Below are 27,435 nucleotides of genomic sequence, written 5' to 3' on the forward strand. Positions count from 1 at the left end.
CCCCTGTTCCATTGCCACCCCAATACTGTACCATTGCCATCCCATCACCGTGCCATTGCCACCCCAATACTGTACCATTGCCACCCCAATACTGTGCCATTGCCACCCCCTGTTCCATTGCCACCCCAATACTGTACCATTGCCATCCCATCACCGTGCCATTGCCACCTCAACACTGTACCATTGCCACCCCATCACCGTGCCATTGCCACCCCATCACCCTACCACCCCAATACTGTGCCATTGCCACCCCAATACTGTACCATTGCCACCCCAATACTGTGCCATTGCCACCCCCATCCTGTACCATTGCCACCCCAATACTGTACCATTGCCACCCCCTGTACCATTGCCACCCCAATACTGTACCATTGCCACCCCAATACTGTACCATTGCCACCCCCTGTACCATTGCCACCCCAATACTGTACCATTGCCACCCCATCCTGTACCACTGCCCCCCCACCCCCGAGCCACCCCCATGCCCCGGTACCGGCACACGAAGGGGATGTAGCTGTGCTGGCTCTTCGCGGTGCTGTGCAGGGACCCACTGGAGCCTCCACCGGGCACCGGGTAGAGCCGCCCGGCCACGTAGGTGCTGTCCCCTCCATAGGCCTGCCATGGGGACGGGGCCATCAGCGCCCATCAGGGGCTGCACCGGGACCCCCCCCCCTATAACGGGGACCCCCCCCCCCAATAACCCGGGGCACGCACCGCGGTGAGGGTGGATTTGGTGGCCAGCGCCGGGTCGGGGCTGCGCCGGCGGGAGCAGCTCAGGCGCAGGCTCCTCCGCACCTCCTTGCTCAGCACCACGCAGAACAGGAACACGAGGGGACCCTGCGGTGGGGATGGGGGGGGGGGGCACCCCACTGTATCCATTGTGTGCCCCACATCGGCACCATAAATGGGGTGAGGGAGCGGTGTGGGGGGCATGGGGTTTATGGGGGGTTATGTGGAGGGGTTACAGGGGGAATGGGGGGCAAAGGGGTAATGGGAATCTATGGGGGTGTGGTGTGGAATAGGGGGTGTAGGGGGGCTATGTGCAGGGTATGGGGTGGGCACTGGGGGCCACAGACGGCATGGGGTATGGGGGTGCTATGGGGTATAGGGGAGTAATGGAGCACAGAGGGCATGGGGGGGCACATGGGGTATGGGGGAGCCCATGGGGTATGGGGGTGCTATGGGATATAGGGGAGTAATGGAGCACAGAGTGTATGGAGGAGCCCATGGGGTATGGGGGAGCCCATGGGGTATGGGGGTGCTATGGGATATAGGGGAGTAATGGAGCACAGAGGGCATGGGGGGCCCATGGGATATGGGGGTGCTACAGGGTATAGGGGAGTAATAGAGCACAGAGGGCATGGGGCATGGGCTATGGGGGTGCTATGGGGTATAGGGGAGTAATGGAGCACAGAGGGCATGGGGGGGTGCATGGGGTATGGGGGTGCTATGGGGTATAGGGGAGTAATGGACCACAGAGGGCATGGGGGGGGGCGCATGGGGTATGGGGGTGCTATGGGGTATAGGGGAGTAATGGAGCACAGAAGGCATGGCGGGGGCGCATGGGGTATGGGGGTGCTATGGGGTATAGGGGAGTAATGGAACACAGAGGGTATGGGGGTCACAGAGGCTATGGGGTGCCCAGGCGGTAAGGGGGGACCATGGGGTACATTGGGGGCCAGGCAGGATGGGGGGCCCAGGGGTTATGTGGGGGCCCAGGGACTACAGGGGCATGGGGGACCCAGGGGTATCGTGAACACAGGAGTGATGGGGGGCCATGGGGGCGCCCAGGGGGGCTCTGGGGGCGCGGTGTCACCTGGAGGCAGTTGTTGATGGCGAACAGGTAATGGAAGAGCAGAGCATCGCTGTTGACCGAGAGCAGCGCCAGGAGCCAGGCCAGGCTGGGCAGGGCCAGCAGCACCACGGCCGTGCGGAGCGCGGAGCTGGGGACAGCGCTGCCCGTGACACCCGGTACCCAGCGCCCTGCCTGCACCCAGCACCCAGCACCCTGCCTGTGACACCCGGCACCCAGCACCCTGCCTGTGCCCTCCTGCACCCAGCACCCAGCACCCTGCCTGCACCCAGCACCCAGCACCCTGCCCGTGACACCCGGTACCCAGCACCCTGTCTGTGCCCTCCTGCACCCAGCACCCAGCACCCTGCCTGCACCCAGCACCCAGCACCCTGCCTGTGACACCCGGTACCCAGCACCCTGCCTGTGCCCTGCCTGCACCCAGCACCCAGCCCGTGACACACACAGCACCCAGCACCCTGCCTGTACCCAGCACCAGCACCCTGCCTGCACCCAGCACCCTGCCCGTGACACACTGCACCCAGCACCCTGCCTGTGCCCTGCCTGCACCCAGCACCCTGCCTGCACCCAGAACCCTCCCTGTGACACACTGCACCCAGCACCCTGCCTGCACCCAGCACCCTGCCTGCACCCAGCTCCCAGCACCCTGCCTGTGACACACTGCACCCAGCACCCTGCCTGCACCCTGCCTGCACCCAGCACCCTGTGCTATACCCCCCTACCAGTCAGTGACACCCATCACCTCCCTGCCACCCACGGTTGCCCCAGCACCCAATGTCGTGTCGTCCCCCCCCTCCCATGAGTATCCCCCCACCCCATTCCCCCCACCCATGGGTGCCCGCCTCACTCACGCTGTGCCCTTCTTCTCAAAGCCCTGTGGGGAGGCACAAGTGGCCCTGGCTGCCAACACGAGGAAGAAGATGCTGACCTGGGCCGGGGGGGGGATGCAGGTGGGTGAGCAGAGCAGGGCCGAGGCAGGAGCACCCATGGGTGCACCGGGACCCCCCCCCGCTGCCCTCAGCCCCCACTCACAGCCACGGCGCAGGCGATGGGCCCGGCCAGGCTCCACACGAGGCTGTCGTGGATGGAGAGCCAGCAGAAGTCGGGGTTCCCGTAACCCTGGGGGTCCAGCCCCACGGCCAGCCCTGGGGGGGGGGGGCAGCGGCACGGCTCAGGGGCGGAGCCAGATGGGGGGCGTGGCCAGGGAGCAAGGGGGTGGAGCTAAGGGTGGGGCGGTGCTAGGATGGGGGCAAGGGGTTTAAATGTTGCTTACCACGTGGAGGGCGGGGTTATGCTAATGAGGTGGAGCAAAACGAGGTGGCTTGTGGGGGCGTGGTCACGTATTTAGGGGCGGGGTTACGGTCTTGGGGGCGGGACTATACAATAATGGGCAGGGGCTTGTGGCTTCCTACAGGGACGGGGTTAGAGACAGTGGGCGTGGCCATGGAGCAAGGGGGCGGAGCTAAGGGTGGGGCGGTGTTATGACCTGGGCAAGGGGTTTAAATATTGCTTACCACGATAGGGGCGGGGTTATGCTAATGAGGGTGGGGCTAAATTGAAGGGACCGTGTGGGGGCGTGGCCATGTATCTGGGGGCGTGGTTGCACTTTGGGGGCGGAGCTATACCATAATGGGCAGGGCTGTGTGGCTTCCTAGAGGGGATGGGGTTAGGGACAGGGGCGTGGCCAGAAAGCAAGGGGGCGGAGCTAAGGGTGGGGCGGGCTTCCGACGATGGGGGCGGTGCTATGCTAATAAGGGTGGATCTAAACTGGAGGTGGCAGTGTGGGGGCGTGGCTGCGCTCTTGGGGGCGGAGCTATACCATAATGGGCAGGGCTGTGTGGCTTCCTAGAGGGGATGGGGTTAGGGACAGGGGGCGTGGCCTGGAGCCGGTGGGCGTGGCTAGGGCTAGGGGGCGGGGTTATGAGCCGTATCCTGACCAGTGATGAAGGCAGGCAGCCCCCAGCCCAGCACGTGGTAGAAGCGCATGGGCCCGCGGTCGACGTGCCGGGGCTCGCTGCGGCGCCGGTAGAGGTGCAGCCCCTCGAGCAGAGCCCACCCCACGGCGCTCAGGTACAGGAACTGCAGCAGGATGGCGACCACCGTGCACGCCAGCTGTGGGGAGGATGCAAGGAGACCGAGGCACTCACCAGCACCCCGACCTTTGGGACCCACACCCCCTTTAAGATGCCCCATACCCTTTTATAGGTCCTGGGCCATAGAAGAGGCCTCCCAACCCCTTTAAGAAGCCCCACTCCTATGAGAGGCCACATCCCCTATGAGAAGCTGCACCCTCTTTAGTAGATGCACCCACTAATAAAGCCACACTCCCTTTAGAGGTCCCACCCCTTTTAAGAAGCCCCTCCTCTTAAGACCCCCCCATCCCTTTGAAAGCCTCCCCCCTTTTAAGAGGCCCTTCAGATGCACCCACTATAAAGCCACACCCCCTTTGAGAGGACCCACCCCTTTTAAGCCCCTCCCCTTTGAGATGCCCCAATCCCTTTGAAAGCCTCCCCCTTTTAAGAGGCCCTTTAGATGTACCCACTATTAAAACCACACCCCCTTTCAGAGGTCCCCCTCTTTTAAGAAGCCCCTCCCATTTCAGCCCCCCCAATCCCTTTGAAAGCCCCTCCCCTTTTAAGATGCCCTATAGGAGATGCACCCACTATAAAGCCACACCCCCTTTGACAGGTCCCACCCCCTTTAAGAAGCCCCTCCCCTTTGAGACACCCCAATCCCTTTGAAAGCATCCCCCCCTTTTAAGATGCCCTTTAAGAGATGCACCCACTATAAAGCCACACCCCCTTTTGACAGGTCCCACCCCCTTTGAGAAGCCCCTCCCCTTTCAGCCCCCCCAATCCCTTTGAAAGCCCCCCCCCCTTTTAAGATGCCCTATAGGAGATGCACCAACTATTAAAGCCACACCCCCTTTGACAGGTCCCACCCCCTTTAAGAAGCTCCTCCCCTTTCAGCCCCCCCAATCCCTTTGAAAGCCCCCCCTTTTAAGAGGCCCTTTAGATGCACCCACTATAAAGCCACACCCCCTTTGACAGGTCCCACCCCCTTTAAGAAGCCCCTCCCCTATGAGACCCCCCTATTTAAGAGGCCCCACCCCAAAAGCCCCCCCCCCCATCCCTCCATCCCCAGGCCCTCACCGGGCTGTCGGCCTGGTTGATGCCGAGCAGGAAGACGAGCTGTGCCAGCAGCAGCGCGGCGGCCGCGTGCCGACGGATGCTGTGCCGGTTGGAGCGCGGCGCCCGCGGCCCTCCCAGCGCCAGCACCGCCAGCAGCAGCCCCGCCAGCCCCACGGCCAGGGAGCCGTAGGTCAGCGCCGACAGCGGCAGGATCTCCCCGTTCTGTGGCACCCACGGAGCATGTGTTGGCATAGGCAGGGCAAGGGGTGCGAGGCTCAGGGTTCCATCCCGCCAGGCCACGCCCCCTTCTCCTTATAGGGAGCTACGGTGAAGCTCCGCCCACAATGACTCGACCCAATGGGGAGGCTTGGCCCTGGGGTTAACCACGCCTACCTCACTCTGCCCATGCCCTGCCATGAACCACGCTCCCATTGGACCCCCACGCACTTGGAACCATGCCCACCCATTAAGCCCCGCCCCTTATAGCTCCTATTTGAACCCCGCCCACCCTGTTCAGCCAAGCCCCGCCTCCTCAGAGCACCCCCACACACTTGGACCCTCCCCTTGTACCGAGCACCTCCCATATCCCATTGCTCCGCCCCCTTAGCGCAAGCCCCGCCCCTTGGCTTTACACCTCCCAACCCCGTGTCCACCCGCCCCCGTGTGCCCGTGTCCCCGTGTCCGGTGTCCCCGTGTCCCAGTGTCCCCATGTCCCCGTGTCCCCGTGTCCCTGTGTCCCCGTGTCCCTGTGTCCCAGTGTCCCCGTGTCCCTGTGTCCCCGTGTCCCCGTGTCCCTGTGTCCCAGTGTCCCAGTGTCCCGGTGTCCCCGTGTCCCGGTGTCCCAGTGTCCCTGTGTCCCAGTGTCCCTGTGTCCCAGTGTCCCCGTGTCCCAGTGTCCCCGTGTCCCCGTGTCCCCGTGTCCCAGTGTCCCCGTGTCCCTGTGTCCCCGTGTCCCCATGTCCCCATATCCCCATGGCCACATGTCCCCATGTCCCCATGTCCCCGTGTCCCTGTGTTCCCATGTCCCCATGTCCCAGTGGTGCCCCCATATCCCCATGCCCCCATATCCCCATGCCCTCATGTCCCCATGTCCCCATGTCCCCGTGTCCCTGTGTCCCCATGTCCCCATGCCCCCATGTCCCCGTATCCCCATGTGCCCATGTCCCTGTATCCCCATGTCCCTATGTCCCCGTGTCCCCATGCCCCCATGTCCCCATGTCCCTGTGTCCCCATGTCCCCATGTCCCCGTGTCCCCATGTCCCCATGTCCCCATGTCCCCGTGTCCCCGTGTCCCGGTGTCCCGGTGTCCCCATGTCCCCATGTCCCCATGTCCCCGTGTCCCCGTGTCCCGGTGTCCCGGTGCGGCACCTCGCGGCGGGAGATGTCCATGAGCACGGCGAAGCTGGTCAGGTGATGGCACTGGCAGCTCACGTGGCTCCGGTTGCGGAACACGACCTCACAGCCCCGCGCCGACCAACCGCCGGCGGCACCCGCCCTGCACCAGCACCGTCACACACCCGCACAGTGGGGACCCACTGGGACACCCATTGGGACACCCACAGTATGGGGACACCCCACCAGGACCACCCGCACTATGGGGACACTCAGAGGGACACCCACACAATGGACACCCACTGGGGCACCCACACTATGGGGACACCCCACTAGGAACACCCACACTATGGCGACACCCGCACAATGAGGACACCCGCACAATGGGGACACCCACTGGGACACCCACACTATGGGGACACCCACACTATGGGGACACCCACCAGAACACCAGCACAATGGACACTCACTGGGACAAACACTGGGGACACCCACACTATGGGGACACCCCACCAGGAACACCCACACTATGGCAACACCCGCACAATGAGGACACCTGCACAATGGGGACACCCCACCAGGAACACCTGCACTATGTGGACACCCACACAATGAGGACACCTGCACAATGGGGACACCCACAGGGACACCCACACAATGGACACCCACTGGGACACCCACACTATGGGGACACCCACCAGAACACCAGCACAATGGACACCCACTGGGACAAACACTGGGGACACCCACACTATGGGGACACCCCACCAGGAACACCCACACTATGGGGACACCTGCACAATGAGGACACCCGCACAATGGGGACACCCACTGGGACACCCACACAATGGGGACACCCACACTATGGGGACACCCTCACAATGGGGACACCCTCACAATGGGGACACCCACCAAGGACACCCACACTATGGGGACACCAGCACAATGAGGACACCCGCACAATGGGGACACCCACACTATGGGGACACCCTCACAATGGGGACACCCTCACAATGGGGACACCCACCAAGGACACCCACACTATGGGGACACCCACCAGAACACCAGCACAATGGACACCCACTGGGACAACCACTGGGGACACCCACACTGTGGGGACACCAGCACAATGGGGACACCCTCAGAATGGGGACACCCACCAGGAACACCCACACTATGAGGACACCCACACTATGAGGACACCCACACTATGGGGACACCCACTGGGGACACCCACACTATGAGACACCCGCACTGTGGGGACACCTGCACAACTGGGACACCCACATAGTGGGGCCACCTGCACTCTGGGGACACCCGTACAATGGGGACACCCACTGGGGACACCAACACAATGAGGACACCCTCACAATGGGGACACCCTCACAATGAGGACACCCACACTATGGGGACACCCACTGAGGACACCCACACTATGGCGACAACAACCACCCCACTGGGACCATCAACTCAAGGACCCCCAGAGCCACCCTCAACCACCGCCTGTGGCCACCACCCATAGACACCCATTAGAGTCACCCACCAGCACCATCCATCACCAACCTGTGGCCACCAACCCCTGGGGGACACCCATCCGCGCCCATCACCAGCGCCTCCAGCCACCCCCCAGGGACACCCATGGGGACCCCCCCATTGCCCCCCAGTGTCCCTGTCCCCATCTCACAGCAGGGAATGGTTCCAGAAGACGCAGATGGGTTTGGAGCGCTCCTGGGTCTCGAGCAGCCGGAACTGCAGGGTGATGGGCTCCTCCAGCGCCCGCGGCGCCCGTGCCCCCCCCGCGTGCACGCTGATGCTCACCACCGGTGTGTTGATCACCGGGCGCTTCGGCACCCTGAGAGGTGAGCAATGGGGGTCACGGGGTGCAACCAGACACCCCAACACAAGGACAGCCCAACAACACCATGATAGCCCAACACCCGGAGACCCCAACATCCCGTTCCGGACACCCTGATAGGCCAACACCCCGACACCCTGACACCCCATTCCTGATACCCTGACACCCCAAAACCCAGATACCCTGACACCATTACCCACCAACACCCTGAGACCTCAACACCCTGACACTTCCAACACCCCAACACCCCGTTCCTGACACCCTGATATCCTGACACCCCAAAACCCAGATACCCTGACACCCTTACCTTCCAAGACTCTGACACCCCAACACCCCATTCCTGACACCCTCATACCCTGACACCCCAAAACCCAGATACCCTGACACCCTTACCCTCCAACACCCTGACACCCCAAAATCCCGTTCCTGACACCATGATACCCTGAAACCATGACACTCAAACACCCTCACACCCCACTCCTGACATCCTGATACCCTAACACCCCAAAACCCAGACACCCTGACACCATTACCCATCAATACCCTGAGACCTCAACAACCTGACACCCCAGCAACCCAACACCCCAGCACCTTGACACCCCAACACCCCATTCCTGACATCCTGATATCCTGACACCCCAAAACCCAGATACCCTGACACCCTTACCCTCCAACACCCCGACACCCCAACACCCCATTCCTGACACCCCAACACCCTCCCTCCCTGACCCCCACTCCTGGGGGTTACCCTGGGGACACCCCCGTCCCCATCCTCCCAGTCCCCCCCCCCCGTGCCCAAGGCACCCACCTCAGGCTGCGCTTGTCGCTATCGAACTGCTCGGGGAGCAGCCCCGCCAGCGTGCGGTAAATGAGGACACTGGCGATGGCCTGGCCCTGCCCCGGGGCCGGGTGCCGCTTGCGCCGGGTCACCGGGGCCGCCCCCTCCTCCTCCTCCTCCTCCTCCTCATCATCATCATCATCATCCTCATCCTCCGCCTCCTCTTCATCCCCCTCCTGCTGCTGCTGCCGCCCGCCTGCCCCCTGCGCTGCCCGCTCCTGCCCAGCCGAGGGGTCTGGGGTGTGCGGGAGGGGATGTGTGAGCCCCGCCGGCCCCATAGGGAGAGCAGTGACCCCAGCCCCGTGGATACAGCAATGACCCCAGCCCCGCCGGCCCCATAGGGACAGCGGTGACCCCAGCCCCATAGGGACAACGGTGATCCCAGCCCCATAGGGACAGCAGTGATCCCAGCCCCATAGGGACAGCGGTGACCCCAGCCCCATAGGGACAGCGGTGACCCCAGCCCCATAGGCACAGCGGTGACCCCAGCCCCATAGGGGCAGTAGTGACCCCAGCCCCATAGGGACAGCGGTGACCCCAGCCCCATAGGGGCAGCAGTGACCCCAGCCCCACAGGCACAGCAGTGACCCCAGCCCCATAGGCACAGCGGTGACCCCAGCCCCATAGGGACAGCGGTGACCCCAGCCCCATAGGCACAGCGGTGACCCCAGCCCCATAGGGACAGCGGTGACCCCAGCCCCATAGGGACAGCGGTGACCCCAGCCCCATAGGCACAGCGGTGACCCCAGCCCCATAGGGACAGCGGTGACCCCAGCCCCATAGGCACAGCGGTGACCCCAGCCCCATAGGGACAGCGGTGACCCCAGCCCCATAGGGACAGCGGTGACCCCAGCCCCATAGGCACAGCGGTGACCCCAGCCCCATAGGGACAGCGGTGACCCCAGCCCCATAGGGGCAGCGGTGACCCCAGCCCTGCCAGCCCCATAGGCACAGCGCTGACCCCAGCCCCCGGCTGTGCCCCCCTGACTCACGCCGCCCGCGGGGGGCCCGGAACACGCTCTGGGGCAGGATAACGCTGGTCTCCAGGTCCGGGGGCTTCTCCCCCCGCAGCGCCTCGTAGCGGGGCAGCCGAGCACCGGCGGAGCTGCCCTTGTCCAACCGCACCACGGACACCACTGAGGCACCGGTACAATGGTACTGGTACCAATAGCACTGATACCCATTGACACCAGTACCCACTGGCACCGGTACCCACTGACACTGGTACCAATGGCACTGGTACCCATTGACACCCCTACCCATTGACACCGGTACCCATTGACACCAGTACCCACTGGCACCGGTACCCACTGACACTGGTACCAATGGCACTGGTATCCACTGACACCGGTACCAATGGCACTGGCACCAATGGCACTGGTATCCACTGACACCGGTACCAATGGCACTGGTATCCATTGACACCAGTACCCACAGGCACCGGTACCCACTGACACCAGTACCCACTGGCACCGGTACCCACTGACACCGGTACCAATGGCACCAGTACCCATTGACACCAGTACCCACTGGCACTGGCACCCACTGACACCGGCACCAATGGCACCAGTACCCACTGACACCAGTACCAATGGCACCGGTACCCACTGACACCAGTACCCACTGGCACCGGTACCAATGGCACTGGCACCAATGGCACCGGTACCCATTGACACCAGTACCCACTGGCACCGGTACCCACTGACACCAGTACCCACTGACACCAGTACCCACTGGCACCGGTACCAATGGCACTGGCACCAATGGCACCGGTACCCATTGACACCGGTACCCACTGACACCAGTACCCATTGACACCAGTACCCACCGACACCGGTACCCATTGACACCAGTACCCACCGACACCGGTACCCACTGACACTGGCACCAATGGCACCGGCACCAATGGCACCGGTACCCATTGACACCGGTAGCCACTGACACCGGTACCAATTGACACCAGTACCCACTGACACCGGTACCCATTGACACCAGTACCCACTGACACCAGTATCCACTGACACTGGTACCCACTGGCACCAGTACCCACTGACACCAGTATCCACTGGCACCGGTACCCACTGGCACCAGTATCCACTGACACCAGTATCCACTGGCACTGGTACCCACTGGCACCGGTACCCACTGGCAGCAGCATCACTGACACCAGCACCACTGCCACTGTACTGCTGGCACTGGTACCCACTGACACCAGCACCCACAGACCCCATACACACCCTACCCCTGAGCACACGCGTTCCCAGGCATTCCCATCCCCTGCACACCCATCCCAGTCCCTGCGCACACCCCCATCCCCTGAGCACCACCATCCCCATATCCCCCCCCCCAGCACCCCTCTGCCCGGCACTGACCGATGTTGGGGGTGACGATGGTGAAGGGGCTCAGGTAGGTCTGGGGCATGTTCTGTGCCAGGGCGCTGGCGTAGTCCTCGAAGTGCTTGAGCAGCCAGGCCGTGCCGCCCTCCGTCTGCTGGATCAGCTCCCAGTGCCGCTTGGTGCTGCTGTCCAGCAGGGCGCTGCCCACCCGCAGCAGGTTCTGGGTGTCCCCCCGATACCGGCACCGTCACCGGGGCATCCACTGCCCACTGTGGGTACCAGCACCAGCTCCTCCCCGTGCTGTGCCCATCACCCTGGTGTCCATCCCATTCTCTCACTGAAGGTGCCCATCACCCCGGTGTCCATCCCATTCTCCCATTGCAGGTGCCCATCACCCTGGTGTCCATCCCATTCTCCCATTGCAGGTGCCCATCACCCTGGTGTCCATCCCATTCTCCCATTGCAGGTGCCCATCACCCCAGTGCCCATCACCCCGGTGCCCATCACCCCAGTGTCCATCCCATTCTCCCATTGCAGGTGCCCATCACCGTGGTGCCCATCACCCTGGTGTCTATCCCCTTCTCCCATTGCAGGTGCCCATCACCCTGGTGTCCATCCCATTCTCCCATTGCAGGTGCCCATCACCCCAGTGCCCATCACCCCGGTGCCCATCACCCTGGTGTCCATCCCATTCTCCCATTGCAGGTGCCCATCACCCTGGTGTCCATCCCATTCTCCCATTGCAGGTGCCCATCACCCCAGTGCCCATCACCCCGGTGCCCATCACCCCAGTGTCCATCCCATTCTCCCATTGCAGGTGCCCATCACCGTGGTGCCCATCACCCTGGTGTCTATCCCCTTCTCCCATTGCAGGTGCCCATCACCCTGGTGTCCATCCCATTCTCCCATTGCAGGTGCCCATCACCCCAGTGCCCATCACCCCGGTGCCCATCACCCTGGTGTCCATCCCATTCTTCCATTGCAGGTGCCCATCACCCTGGTGTCCATCCCCCTCTCCCATTGCAGGTGCCCATCACCCTGGTGTCCATCCCCCTCTCCCATTGAAGGTGCCCATCACCCTGTGTCCATCCCTTCTCCCATTGCAGGTGCCCATCACCCCGGTGTCCACCCCCCTCTCCCATTGCAGGTGCCCATCACCCTGGTGTCCATCCCCCTCTCCCATTGAAGGTGCCCATCACCCTGTGTCCATCCCTTCTCCCATTGCAGGTGCCCATCACCCTGGTGTCCATCCCTTCTCCCATTGCAGGTGCCCATCACCCTGGTGTCCATCCCATCCTCCCACTGCAGGTGCCCATCACCACCTCACCCCATAGGTGCCCATTGCCCCGGCAGCCACTGTCCTGCTCCAATCCCTCTCCCAGTGAAGGTGCCCATCACCCTGGTGTCCATCCTGCTGCCCCAACCCCTTCCCATGGCTCCACATCCTCCATGAAGATTCCCATCATTCACCATTGGGTCTTCTTCGCCAACACCCTTCCCATTGAAAGTGCCCATCACCCCGGTGTCCATCCCCCTCTCCCATTGCAGGTACCCATCACCCTGGTGTCCATCCCATTCCCCTATTGAAGGTGTCCATCATCCTGGCACCCATCCTGCTGCCCCATTCACACTCTCATTGCAGGTGCCCATCACCCCGGTGCCCATCACCCTGGTGTCCATCCCCTTCTCCCATTGAAGGTGCCCATCACCCTGGTGTCCATCCTGCTGCCCCATTCACACTCTCCTTGAAGGTGCCCATCACCCTGGTGCCCATCACCCTGGTGTCCATCGCCCTCTCCCATTGCAGGTGCCCATCACCCTGGTGTCCATCCCCCTCTCCCATTGAAGGTGCCCATCATCTTCATGTCCATCCCTTCTCCCATTGCAGGTGCCCATCACCCTGGTGTCCATCCCCCTCTCCCATTGAAGGTGCCCATCATCTTCATGTCCATCCCATTCTCCCATTGCAGGTGCCCATCACCCCAGTGCCCATCACCCCGGTGCCCATCACCCTGGTGTCTATCCCCTTCTCCCATTGTAGGTGCCCATCACCCCGGTGTCCATCCCCCTCTCCCATTGCAGGTGCTCATCACCCCGGTGCCCATCACCCCGGTGTCCATCCCCCTCTCCCATCACCCCGGTGCCCCAGACCCCGGTGCCCCTGAGGCCGGTACCTCGGTGAAGTGCACGTCCTGCGTTGCCGCCAGGCGGAAGCCCCTCTGGGCGCTCTCGTGGCGCAGCAGCCTCGTGGCCAGCCCATAAACCAGGCGCAGGTCACTGGGGAAGCCGAGCCCGGAGCCGCGCGTGGCCTCGTGCAGCTGCCGCGCCACGCGCCGGGACTGAGCCGGGTCCAGGCGGGAGCCGTTCAGGGCCAAGCGCTGGGCCTGGGGTGGTGGGGACATGGGACCGGTGAGCACTGGGATATGGGACTGGGGACAGTGGGGATATGGGACTGGGGACATGGGACCGGTGAGCACTGGGGTATGGGACTGGGGACAGTGGGGATATGGGACTGGGGACATGGGACTGGTGAGCACTGGGATATGGAACCGGTGAGCACTGGGATATGGGACTGGGGACAGTGGGGATATGGGACTGGGGACATGGGACCGGTGAGCACTGGGGTATGGGACTGGGGACAGTGGGGATATGGAACCAGTGACAGTGGGGACAGGGAACTGGGGACATGGGACCGGTGAGCACTGGGATATGGGACTGGGGACAGTGGGGATACGGGACTGGGGACATGGGACTGGTGAGCACTGGGATATGGAACCGGTGAGCACTGGGATATGGGACTGGGGACAGTGGGGATATGGGACTGGGGACATGGGACCGGTGAGCACTGGGGTATGGGACTGGGGACAGTGGGGATATGGGACCAATGACAGTGGGGACAGGGAACTGGGGACATGGGACCGGTGAGCACTGGGATATGGGACTGGGGACAGCGGGGACAGGGAACTGGGGACATGGGACCGGTGAGCACTGGGATATGGGACTGGGGACAGTGGGGTCATGGGACTGGGGACACGGGACCGGTGACAGTGGGGACATGGAACCAGGGACATGGAACCATGACAGTGGGGACACATGACCGGTGAGCACTGGGACATGGAACTGGGGACAGTGGGGACATGGAACCAGTGACAGTGGGGACATGAAACTGGGGACAGTGGGGACAGGGAACCAAGGACATGGAACCGTGACAGTGGGGACATGGGACCGGTGAGCACTGGGGACATGGAACTGGGGACAGTGGGGACAGGGAACTGGGGACAGTGGGGACATGGGACTGGTGAGCACTGGGACATGGAACTGGGGAGCGACATGGAACTGGTGACAGTGGGGACATGGAACTGGTGAGCACAGGGACATGGAACCAGAGACATGGAACTGTGACAGTGGGGACACGGAATCAGGGACATGGAACTGGTGACTGGGGGGACATGGAACTGGTGACAGTGGGAACATGGAACCGGTGACCACAGGGATATGGAACCAGGGACATGGAACCAGTGACACTGGGGACGTAGAACCAGGAACATGGAACCGGTGACCAAAGGGGCATGGAACCAGGGACATGGAACCAGTGACCCTTAGGACATGGAACCGGTGACCACAGTGGCACAGAACTGGTGACCAGGGGGACATGGAACTGGTGACTGTGGGCACATGGAACCAGGGACATGGAACCAGTGACCACGAGGACATGGAACTGGGGACACGGGACTGGTGACCGTGGGGACAGGGAACTGGGGAAATGGGACTGGTGACCATGGGGACATGGAACTGGTGACTGCGTGGTGACACAGGATACACTGTGCTCCTGTATGGGACATCAGCACCGTGTGTGTCTGTGGGATGTGGCACTGGGGACAACAGCACCCTCCCTGTGACACCATCACTGCTGTGCCCCCCTGGTGACACCATCACTGCTGTGCCCCCCTGGTGACACCATCACTGCTGTGCCCTCCCAGTGACACCATCACTGCTGTGCCCCCCTGGTGACACCATCACTGCTGTGCCCCCCTGGTGACACCATCACTGCTGTGCCCTCCCAGTGACACCATCACTGCTGTGCCCCCTGGTGACACCATCACTGCTGTGCCCCCCGGTGACACCATCACTGCTGTGCCCCCCCAGTGACACCATCACTGCTGTGCCCCCCTGGTGACACCGTCCCCTCCTGTCCCCACTGGTGTCCCCATCCCCGCTGTCCCCCCCCAGTGTCCCCAGCCCTGGCACTCACCCATGCTCGCAGGGGGGCGAAGGCGAGGGAGCTGCAGTTGAAGAGGTTGGGGGGCAGCCACCCCCTGTGCTCATCGCAGTGCCGCAGCGCCGTGCCTGCAGGGCCCCAGCCTGTCACCGCCCCATCCCAGCCCCATCCCAGTCCCATCCCAGTCCCATCCCAGCCCCATCCCAGTCCCATCCCAGTCCCATCCCAGCCCCATCCCAGTCCCATCCCAGCCCCATCCCAGCCCCATCCCAGTCCCATCCCAGCCCCATCCCAGCCCCATCCCAGCCCCATCCCAGTCCCATCCCAGCCCCATCCCAGCCCCATCCCAGCCCCATCCCAGCTCCATCCCAGCCCCATCCCAGCCCCATCCCAGCCCCATCCCAGTCCCATCCCAGCCCCATCCCAGTCCCATCCAGTCCCATCCCAGCCCCATCCCAGTCCCATCCCAGTCCCATCCCAGCCCCATCCCAGCCCCATCCCAGCCCCATCCCAGCTCCATCCCAGCCCCATCCCAGCCCCATCCCAGCCCCATCCCAGCCCCATCCCAGTCCCATCCCAGCTCCATCCCAGCTCCATCCCAGCCCCATCCCAGCCCCATCCCAGCTCCATCCCAGCCCCATCCCAGTCCCATCCCAGCCCCATCCCAGCCCCATCTCATTCCCATCCCAGCCCCATCCCAGCCCCATCCCAGTCCCATCCCAGCCCCATCCCAGCCCCATCCCAGCCCCATCCCAGCCCCATCCCAGTCCCATCCCAGCCCCATCCCAGTCCCATCCCAGCCCCATCCCAGTCCCATCCCAGTCCCATCCCAGTCCCATCCCAGTCCCATCCCAGTCCCATCCCAGTCCCATCCCAGTCCCATCCCAGTCCCATCCCAGTCCCATCCCAGTCCCATCCCAGTCCCATCCCAGCCCCATCCCAGCCCCATCCCAGTCCCATCCCAGCCCCATCCCAGTCCCATCCCAGCCCCATCCCACCAGTGCCACCACCGCGGTGTCCCCCATCTGCCCCATCCCAGCTCTGCCCCCACCACTCAGCCCCATCTCCACCCCAGCATCCCTCCCATCTCAGCCCCATCCCTACTGATGCCACCGTGGTGTCACCTCCCTCTACCATAGCCCAGTGGTGCCACCACCATGTCCCACCCTTCCCCATCACAGTGGTGCCACCATGGTGTCCATCCCCCCATACCCCATCCCAGCAATGCCACCACAATGTCACCCCCAGCTCTGTCCCAGCAGAGCCACCATTGCCTCACCATGTCCCAATGGTGCCACCACAATGCCACCCCCATCCCCAATCCCAGTGGTGCCACAGTGGTTGTCACCTCCCCCATCCCATCCCACCCCATCCCACCCCACTGCATCATTGCCACCAACATGTCTTCTCCCAGCCCCAATACCAGTGGTGCCACGGTGGTTGTCATCTCCCCCACCCCATCCCATCGCACCTCATTGCATCCCATCCCAACCCATCCCATCCCATCCCAACCCAACCAATCCCACCCCATCCCATCCCATTACACCCCATCCCCATCCCATCCCCACCCCATCCCATCCCAATCCAACCCATTCCATCCCATTACACCCCACCCCACCCCATCCCATCCCCATCCCATCCCAATCCATCCCATTCCACCCCATCCTATCCCCATTGTATCCCATCCCCACTGCATCCCATCCCAACCCAACCCATTCCACCCCATCCCATCCCATTACACCCCACCCCACCTCATCCCATCCCCATCCCAATCCACAACATCCCATCCCATCCCATCCTGACCCAACCCAACCCATTCCACCCCAACCCATTACACTCCACCCCATCCCCACTGTATCACATCCTATTGAAAACACATCCCGTCCCATCCCATCCCAATCCAGCCCATCCCATCCTGACCCAACCCAACCCATTCCACCCCATCCCACTACACCCCACCCCCTCCCATCCCCATCCCAACCCCACCCCATCCCATCGCCATCCCCATCCCCATCCCATCCCCATCTCAATCCATCCCATCCCACCCCATCCCATCCCATCTCACCCCACCCCACCATTACCACCCCATCACCCCTTCTCACCCTCACCCCACCGATTCCCCCCCCCATCACCACCACTTCCCCCCTCCCTCCTGTCCCCCCCCCCCCTTCCCCACCTACCCACAGACCCCCTGGGGCACGGGGCTGCCGCGGGCAACCCAAAGCGCGTCCGTGGCCACCAGATGCTGCTCTCGATGGCCCGGGGGCAGCTGTCGTAGTTCACTACGGGGGGGGACGACAGAGCGGGGGTCACCACGGGGCAGCGCTGACACCCGCGGCCATGGCGGGGGGCGGCCGCACGGGGGCGCTGTCCCGCACCTTCGCACCCGCCGGCCGTCACCTCGGCGAAGGGGTTATCGCAGCGGTCGCAGTGGCGCCCGATGACCCCGGCCTTGCAGGGGCACTGCCCCGTGCTGCTGTCGCAGCGTCGCGATAGGGACCCGGTGGGGTAGCACTCGCAGAGCAGGCAGGAGGCGCTGCCGGCCGGGCGGTAGTGGTTCTCCTATGGGGGGGGGTTAATGGGGGTTACGGTGTAAAGGGAGGGGGGCGCCGTCGGGGTAAGGGCGCGGGGCAGCCCCCACCTTGCAGCGGCACTCGCCCGTGGTCGCGTTGCAGTCGGGGTCGAAGCCTTTGGCGCTGTCGCAGTTGCAGGGCCCGCACGTGGGGTGCCCCCACCAGCCCCGAGGGCACGGGGGAGCCTCCCTGCGGTAGTGGGGACACGGCGTGAACGGGGGGACCGCGAGGGGGCGGCACCGAGCACCGTGCGCAGGGGAGGAGGGGGCACACGTGAACAGACACATACATGTGAACACACACATGTGAACACACACGTACATACACAGACATGTGAAGACACACATGCACATGTGAAGACACACACATGTACATACACAGACATGTGAATGCACACATACACATATGAACACATATGTGTGAACACACACGTGAACACACACACTTGTGTATACATATACATGTGAACACACACACATGTACATACACAGACATGTGAACACACACATACACATGTGAACACACACATGTGAACACATACAGGTGAACACACATGAGCACAAATACACATGTGTACATACACACACGTGTGACACACATACACATGAACACACACAGGTGAACACACAATGAACACGTGTATATACACACACATGTGAACACACATATGCACACTCATGCACACACACATGAACACACACACACGTGCACACACATGTGCACACACGTACACATACATGTACACATGCACACACATGTACACACACATGCACACAGACACATGTGAACACACACGCATACACGTGCACACACATGTGCACACACACGTGCACAGACAAATGTTCACACATGCACACACATGTGCACACACCCCCATACACACACACACAGAGGCACACACACACGCACACACACATACACACACGTGCACACACACACACACCCCCATACACACACACATGCACACACACACACACACACATATGTGCACACGTGTGTTCCAGGCACCCTCGCACCATCACCAGCCCAGCGGGCACAGGGGGGGGGCACTGACCGGTGCTCGCAGTAGGGCCCGAAGCGGCCCGGGGGGCAGTGGCAGGCGTAGCCGCGCACGGAGCCGGGCTGGGGGGCGCAGGTGGCCGGGGGGTGGCAGGGGTTGAGGGCGCAGGCGCTGACACAGCGGTCCCCAAAGTGACCTGGGGGGCACAGCGGGTGGGGGGGTCAGGGGGGGCAGAGCCATGGGGACAGTGACAAGGGGGGGGCAGCAATGGGGGGGACAGAGACATGGGGACAGCAATAAGGGGGGGACAGCAATAAGGGGGTGTCAGAGCCATGGGGACAGTGACAAGGGGGGTACAGCAATGGCAGCAATGGGGGGGGCAGAGACATAGGGACAGCAATGGGGCGGGACAGCAATAAGGGGGGACAGCAATAAGGGGGTGTCAGTGCCTTGGGACAGTGACAAGGGGGGTGCAGCAATGGGGGGGACAGAGACATGGGGACAGCAATAAGGGGGGACAGCAATAAGGGGGTGTCAGCACCATGGGGACAGTGACAAGGGGGGGACAGCAATAACAGGGTGTCAGAGCAATGGGGACAGCAATGATGGGGGCACAGCAATAAGGGGGGGACAGCAATGGGGGGGGCAGCAATAAGGGGGTGTCAGAGCCATGGGGACAGTGACAAGGGTGGTGCAGCAATGGGGGGGGCAGAGACATAGGGACAGCAATGGGGGGGGACAGCAATAAGGGGGGACAGCAATAAGGGGGTGTCAGCGCCATGGGGACAGTGACAAGGGGGGGACAGCAATAACGGGGTGTCAGAGCGATGGGGACAGCAATGATGGGGGCACAGCAATAAGGGGGGGACAGCAATGAGGGGGGCAGCAATAAGGGGGGTCAGCAATGAGGGGGGAGCAATAAGGGGGTGTCAGCACCATGGGGACAGTGACAAGGGGGGTACAGCAATAACGGGGTGTCAGCACCATGGGCACAGCAATGATGGGGGCACAGCAATAAGGGGGGGACAGCAATGAGGGAGTCACAGCAATAAGGGGGGACAGCACTAAGGGGGTGTCAGAGCCATGGGGACAGCAATGACGGGGGCACAGCAATGATGGGGTCACAGCAATAAGGGGGAACAGCAATGGGGGAGGCAGCAATAAGGGGGTGTCAGCACCATGGGGACAGTGACAAGGGGGGTACAGCAATAACAGGGTGTCAGCACCATGGGCACAGCAATGATGGGGGCACAGCAATAAGGGGGGGACAGCAATGAGGGAGGGACAGCAATGATGGGGTCACAGCAATAAGGGGGGGACAGCAATGAGGGGGTCACAGCAATAAGGGGGGACAGCAATAAGGGGGTGTCAGAGCCATGGGGACAGCAATGACGGGGGCACAGCAATGATGGGGTCACAGCAATAAGGGGGGGGACAGCAATGAGGGGGGGGGGACAGCAATGAGGGGGGTCACAGCAATAAGGGGGGGGACAGCAATGGGGGGGGCAGGTGATGGGGGTGTCGGGCACCATGGGGACAGTGACAAGGGGTGTACAGCAATAACGGGGTGTCAGCACCATGGGCACAGCAATGATGGGGGCACAGCAATAAGGGGGTGTCGGTGCCCGGGGCCGTGCCCACGCTCACCCGGGTGGCAGCGGCAGGTGACGGTGTCCCCGTGCCCGGTGCAGTCGCTGTGGGGGGGACAGGGCCCCCCGGCGCAGGGGTCGGGGAGGTCACAGCCAGCGGCCACGGCCACCCGAGACACCGCGGCCACGTGCAGAGCCCCGGCACCCGCCTCGCCCAGGTGCAGGCCCTGGCATCGACAGTGGCACCATCAGTGACATCAGTGACACCAACACAGTGGCACCATCAGTGACACCATCAGTGGCACCATCAGTGTCACCATCAGTGGCACCAACACAGTGTCACCATCAGTGTCACCATCAGTGGCACCAACACAGTGTCACCATCAGTGTCACCATCAGTGGCACCATCAGTGACACCAACACAGTGTCACCATCAACGGCACCATCAGTGACATCAGTGACACCATCAGTGACACCATCAGTGTCACCATCAGTGTCACCAACACTGTGTCACCATCAGTGTCACCATCAGTGTCACCAACAATGTCACCAACAGTGTCACCAACAATGTTACCATCAGTGTCACCAACAGTGTCACCAACACTGTGTCACCATCAGTGTCACCATCAGTGTCACCAACACAGTGTCACCAACAGTGTCACCAACAATGTCACCAACAGTGTCACCAACAATGTTACCATCAGTGTCACCAACACTGTGTCACCATCAGTGTCACCAACAATGTCACCATCAGTGTCACCAACAGTGTCACCAACACTGTATCACCATCAGTGTCACCATCAGTGTCACCAACAGTGTCACCATCAGTGTCACCAACACAGTGTCACCATCAGTGTCACCAACAGTGTCACCATCAGTGTCACCAACACAGTGTCACCAATAATGTCACCATCAGTGTCACCATCAGTAGCACCAACACAGTGTCACCATCAGTGTCACCAACAGTGGCACCATCAGTGGCACAAAAACAATGTCACCATCAGTGTCACCATCAGTGTCACTAGCACCACCACTGCCCCTCAGTTTCCACCCCAGAGCCCATCACCCCCATGTGCCTCCCCATACCCCCCCCAGTAGTTCCACCCTATCCCCATTCCCATGCCCACACCCCTGCTTGTGCCCCAGTGCCCCACACAGACCCAACGGCCCCATTCCCGTGCTCACCTCCCCACCTGATGTCCCCACACCACTGCACTCACCCACCCCATACCCCCAGTGCCCCATGGTTTGCACCCATTCTCCACACCCCCATCCCCATCCGTTGGCCCCACATCCTGTGCCTGTGCCCCCCCGCCCTGACCCACGCTGTGCCCATTGCCCCAGTGCGTTACCTGCATGCAGCCATTGAAGCCCTGCTCCACGGTGCCCCCCTCACCCGGCAGCCCCCCCATGCTCAGGGTCTGCAGCTGCAGCTCCCCCAGTGCCAGGGACACGTTGGCCACAGCCTGCGGGATAGGGACAGCCCCGGTGGCACCATGGGGGCACAGGGACACCCATAGGGAGCAGGGGGGCACAGGGACACCCATAGGGAGCAGAGGGGCACAGGGACACCCATAGGGAGCAGAGGGGCACAGGGACACCCATAGGGAGCAGAGGGGGCACAGGGACACCCATAGGGAGCAGAGGGGGCACAGGGACACCCATAGGGAGCAGCACAGGGACACCCATAGGGAGCAGAGGGGCACAGGGACACCCATAGGGAGCAGGGGGGCACAGGGACACCCATAGGGAGCAGGGGGGGCACAGGGACACCCATAGGGAGCAGAGGGGGCACAGGGACACCCATAGGGAGCAGGGGGGCACAGGGGACACCCATAGGGAGCAGGGGGGCACAGGGACACCCATAGGGAGCAGGGGGGCACAGGGACACCCATAGGGAGCAGAGGGGCACAGGGACACCCATAGGGAGCAGGGGGGCACAGGGACACCCATAGGGAGCAGAGGGGCACAGGGACACCCATAGGGAGCAGAGGGGGCACAGGGACACCCATAGGGAGCAGAGGGGCACAGGGACACCCATAGGGAGCAGGGGGGCACAGGGACACCCATAGGGAGCAGAGGGGCACAGGGACACCCATAGGGAGCAGAGGGGCACAGGGACACCCATAGGGAGCAGAGGGGCACAGGGACACCCATAGGGAGCAGAGGGGCACAGGGACACCCATAGGGAGCAGAGGGGCACAGGGACACCCATAGGTGCCCAATGGGAGCAGGGGGGGGCTCACCTGGTACCGGCCGTAGTCACAGCCCAGGCGCAGGCGGGGGGGCCCCGGGGCCCCCCCCGGCTCCAGCCCCAGCTCCACCTCGTGCCAGTGCCCGTCGCTGACCCACGCCTGCGGCAGCCGCAGCCGGGCCAGGGAGGACCCACCCTGCCAGAGCCCTGCCTCGGGCCGGCCCTCGGCCAGCTGGGGGGGGCATGGGATGGGCAATGATCCCCCCACGGCAATGACCCCCCCATGGCAATGACCCCCCCCGACAATGACCCCCCATGGCAATGACCCCCATAGAAACAACCCCCATAGCAACAAGCCCCCCATGGCAATGACACCCCCATAGCAATGACCCCCCATAGCAATGACCCCCCCATGGCAATGAGCCCCCCATGGCAATGAACCCCCATAGAAACAACCCCCATAGCAGTGACCCCCCCATGGCAATGAACCCCTTAGAAACAACCCCCATAGCAATGACCCACCCACAGCAATGACCCCCCATGGCAATGAGCCCCCGATGGCAATGAACCCCCATAGAAACAACCCCCATAGCAATGACCCCCCCATGGCAATGACCCCCCCCATAGCAATGACCCCCCCCCATAGCAATGACCCCCCCATGGCAGTGACACCTAATATGGCGATACCCCCCCCCCCATGGCAGCCACCCCCCCATGGCAATACCTCCCCTTATGGCAACACCCCCCACCCGGCCCTGGCAACAACCCCCCCCATGGCAACACCCATAAACCACCCCCCCCGGGCAACACCCCCCCAGGGATGACAGTCCCACCAAGGACACCAAGGCCAGGACCCCCATTGGGAATACCCCCCCCCAAAGCAAACAACCCCACACGGCCACGCCCCTCCCATGACCACGCCCCTCCCATGACCACGCCCCCTCCCATGGCCACGCCCCCCTCACCTCCACGCTGATGCTGAGCGGCGGCGCCACCGCCCGCAGGAGGAGCCCATGCGGGTGCCGGGTGCGGAGCAGGACGCGCATGCGCCAGGGCGGGGCCAGGGGCAGCGCCAGCCCCGCCCAGGACACGTGACTGCGGCCCTCGAAGCGCTGCGGGGCGCCCACGTCTGCGGGGCAGGGGCGGGGGAGCGACGGGGACACGGGGGGCACCCATTGACACCCATGGACACCCATTGACACCCATGGACACCCATTGACACCAATGGACACCCATTGACACCCATTGACACCCATTGACACCAATGGACACCCATTGACAGCCATTGACACCCATTGACACCCATGGACACCCATTGACACCAATGGACACCCATTGACAGCCATTGACACCCATGGACACCCATTGACACCCATGGACACCCATGGACACCCATGGACACCCATGGACACTCACTGACACCAATGGACACCCACGGACACCCATGGACACCATGGACACCCATTGACACCCATGGACGCCCACAGATATGCACTGACACCCATGGACACCCATGGACAGTCATTGACACCCATGGACACCCATGGACACCCATTGACACCCACTGACACCAATGGACACCCACGGACACCCATAGACACCCATGGACCCCCATAGACCCCCACAGACCCCCGTGGACACCCATAGACCTCCATGGAAACTCACAGACACCCATGGCCCCCCCTGGCCCCCGGTACCTTCCTGGCAGGTCCTGCCCCCGAAGCCCTCGGGGCAGCGGCACCTGAAGCTGTCCCAGTCCTGCACGCAGGTGCCCCCGTTGCGGCAGGGGTCGCTGTCACAGAGCGGCCTCTTGGCCGGGCACCCTGGGGAGGGGGGGGCACACACACACATGGGAGCCTATGGGATGGGTGCTTGCACCCCCCCCCCGGTATCACCCCCTGCTGCCAACCGGGGGCACTGGGACCCTGTCAGGTGCCCAAGTGCTCAAGGGAAACCAGGGTGACATCCCCAGCCCCACACCTCCCACCCCTTGCACAATGGGTGCCCCCCCAATGCCCAATGGGTGCCCCCCATGCCCAATGGGTGCCCCCCCAATGGTTGTCTCCCCCCCATATCCAATGAGTGCCCCCCCATGCCCAATGGGTGCCCCCCCATACCCAATGGTTGTCTCCCCCCCCTACCCAATGAGTGCCTCCCGCCCATACTCAGTGGGTGCCCCCCCATGCACAATATTTCCCCCCCCATACCCAATGGGTGCCCCCCACATACCCAATGGGTGCCGCCCCCAATGGGTGCCTCCCCCCCATACCCAATGGGTGCTCCCCCATACTCAATGGGTGCCCCACCATGCCCAATGGGTGCCCCCACCATGCCCGATGGGTGCCCCATACCCAATGGTTGTCTCCCCCACCCAATGGGTACCCCCAGCCGCATACCCAATGGGTGCCCGCCCCCAGTGGGTGCCCCTCCCCCCATACCCAATGGGTGCTCCCCCATACTCAATGGGTGCCCCACCATGCCCAATGGGTGCCTCCCTCCATGCCCAATGGGTGCCCCCCATACCCAATGGGTGCCTCCCCTCCATACCCAATGGGTGCCCTTCCCATACCCAATAGGTGCCCCCCCATACCCAATGGGTGCCTCCCACCATGCCCAATGGGTCTAATGGGTGCTTCATACCCAATGGGTGTCCCCCCATACCCCAGTGGGTGCCCCCCTATACTCAATGGGTGCCCCACCATGCCCAATGGTTGTCTCCTCCCCATGCCCAACGGGTGCCCCCCATACCCAACGGGTGCCCCCCCCAATGGCTGTCTCCCCCCATGCCCAATGGGTGCCCCCCCATGCCCAATGGGTGCCTCCCCCCATGCCCAGTGGGTGCCTTCACCCCATGCCCAGCGGGTTCCCCCCCATGCCCAGCAGGTGCCCCCCCGCACCGGGCAGGGTGCCGTTGTTGGCGATGAAGGCCGCCATGTCCAGGGGCCGCTGGTCGATGTGCAGGTGCCGCATGCACCCCACAAAGTGCCGGCTGCGGATGGGGAAGCTCTCGGGCAGGGTGGGCACCCCCCCCAGCAGCAGCGGCCCCGTCAGGTCCAGCGACCTGCAGCACCCAGCGGCACCGTCAGGGACCCCACAGGGACCCCCCATCCCCTTCCGATCCCCCAAGGGACCCCATCACCCATAGGGACACCAAGGGACCCCCCCTCCAAGGGATGCCTTTACCCATGGGGACCCCAAGGGACCCCCCCCTCCAAGGGATGCCTTTACCCATGGGGACCCCAAGGGATCCCCCCCTCCAAGGGATGTCTTTACCCATGGGGACCCAGAGGGACCCATAGACACCCTAGGGAACCCCCGCACCCATGGGTACACCAAGGGACCCCCCCAAGGGATGTCTTTACCCATGGGGACCCAGAGGGACCCCCAAAGGACCCCTCACCCCCATCCCAGTGCATAGAAACCCTAGGGAACCCCCCCACCCGTGGGTACACCAAGGGAACCCCCCACCCGTGGGTACACCAAGGGAACCCCTCACCCATGGGACCACCAAGGGACTCCCCCAAGGGATGTCTTTACCCATGGGGACGCTGAGGGACCCCCTCACCCATGGGGACCCCCAGAGCATCCTCCCCACCCCTAAGGCACCGCCCTCCACCTACGGGGACCCTGAGAGACCCCCAATAGACTCCCTCCCTCATGGGGACCCCCCCCAATGGGAACCCTCAGTGACCCCCAAGGCCCCCCCCCCCTCACTTCTTGGTGCCGTTCTGGGTGCCCTGCGCGGCGCAGGAGTAGTTGCCGAGGCGCGCTCCGAAGCGCAGCGCCAGCCCCGTGTCGCAGTCGTCCACGGTCACCACGGCCACTTTCTGCTCCGAGGGGCCCTGCGGCAGCCCCGAGCGGCCCAGCACCGGCTGCGGGCACTGACAGTGTTGGGGGGCACAGGGGGGCGGCCCCATGGCCCCACAGACCCACTGCTCCATGGACCAACAGCTTCATCCCCTTCTCACCATCCTCCTTCCACCTGCCCACTCCATCCATCCCTTCCTCTCTCTCTCCATCCATCATCCATCCATCCATCATCCATCCATCCATCATCCATCCATCCATCATCCATCATCCATCCATCCATCCATCCATCCATCCATCATCCATCCATCTTTTTTTTTTTTTTTTTTTTTTTTTTTTTTTTTTTTTTTTTTTTTTTTTTTTTTTTTTTTTTTTTTTTTTTTTTTTTTTTTTTTTTTTTTTTTTTTTTTTTTTTTTTTTTTTTTTTCATCATCATCCATCCATCCCTCCATCATCCATCATCCATCCATCATCCCTCCCTCCCTCCCTCCATCCCCCCAAACCCCCTCCCTGCAACTCTGTCCCCCCCAACCTCTCCTCTGCTCCCCCTGCCCCTTTGTCCCCCCAAACCCTCACCCCTCTCCCCTCCATCCCCCCTCCTTCCACCCCTTCACCCCCCTCACCTTGTTGTAGTAGTGGAGCTGGACACGGTGCCACTGCCCATCGCTGACGCCTCCCGGCACGAACGGGGACACGGTGGTGGTGGCCTCACCTGCGGGAGCAGCGACTGCAGCAGGTACGGGGGGGG

The 27,435-nt window shown here is 62.9% G+C and overlaps 1 protein-coding gene across 1 annotated transcript in view; it reads right to left on the reverse strand.

Annotated features, from left to right (window-relative positions):
• The window catches only part of CELSR2 (cadherin EGF LAG seven-pass G-type receptor 2), a 44,441-nt gene that overhangs the window by 5,280 nt on the left and 11,726 nt on the right, over window positions 1-27,435 (reverse strand). Inside the window, exons 5-30 of the mRNA XM_061363093.1 lie at window positions 27,311-27,399; window positions 26,595-26,752; window positions 25,778-25,941; window positions 24,578-24,703; window positions 23,846-24,009; window positions 22,933-23,112; window positions 22,039-22,152; window positions 20,745-20,913; window positions 19,152-19,293; window positions 18,166-18,286; window positions 17,903-18,086; window positions 17,705-17,806; window positions 15,558-15,652; window positions 13,480-13,689; window positions 11,342-11,525; window positions 9,962-10,105; window positions 8,940-9,204; window positions 7,961-8,128; window positions 6,313-6,439; window positions 4,966-5,166; window positions 3,751-3,925; window positions 2,846-2,958; window positions 2,665-2,741; window positions 1,817-1,943; window positions 715-837; window positions 494-615 (exon numbers count right to left, since the gene is read on the reverse strand). Of these exons, the coding sequence (XP_061219077.1) occupies window positions 494-615; window positions 715-837; window positions 1,817-1,943; window positions 2,665-2,741; window positions 2,846-2,958; window positions 3,751-3,925; window positions 4,966-5,166; window positions 6,313-6,439; window positions 7,961-8,128; window positions 8,940-9,204; window positions 9,962-10,105; window positions 11,342-11,525; window positions 13,480-13,689; window positions 15,558-15,652; window positions 17,705-17,806; window positions 17,903-18,086; window positions 18,166-18,286; window positions 19,152-19,293; window positions 20,745-20,913; window positions 22,039-22,152; window positions 22,933-23,112; window positions 23,846-24,009; window positions 24,578-24,703; window positions 25,778-25,941; window positions 26,595-26,752; window positions 27,311-27,399 (3,844 nt within the window). The remainder of the gene's footprint in view (window positions 1-493; window positions 616-714; window positions 838-1,816; window positions 1,944-2,664; window positions 2,742-2,845; window positions 2,959-3,750; window positions 3,926-4,965; window positions 5,167-6,312; window positions 6,440-7,960; window positions 8,129-8,939; window positions 9,205-9,961; window positions 10,106-11,341; window positions 11,526-13,479; window positions 13,690-15,557; window positions 15,653-17,704; window positions 17,807-17,902; window positions 18,087-18,165; window positions 18,287-19,151; window positions 19,294-20,744; window positions 20,914-22,038; window positions 22,153-22,932; window positions 23,113-23,845; window positions 24,010-24,577; window positions 24,704-25,777; window positions 25,942-26,594; window positions 26,753-27,310; window positions 27,400-27,435) is intronic.

Source organism: Neopsephotus bourkii, unplaced genomic scaffold (genome assembly GCF_033783945.1).
Source record: "Neopsephotus bourkii isolate Nb327-2 ecotype Australia unplaced genomic scaffold, CSIRO-AGI_Nbou_v1 NB_1139, whole genome shotgun sequence".
Classification (NCBI taxonomy): Eukaryota; Metazoa; Chordata; class Aves; order Psittaciformes; family Psittacidae; genus Neopsephotus; species Neopsephotus bourkii.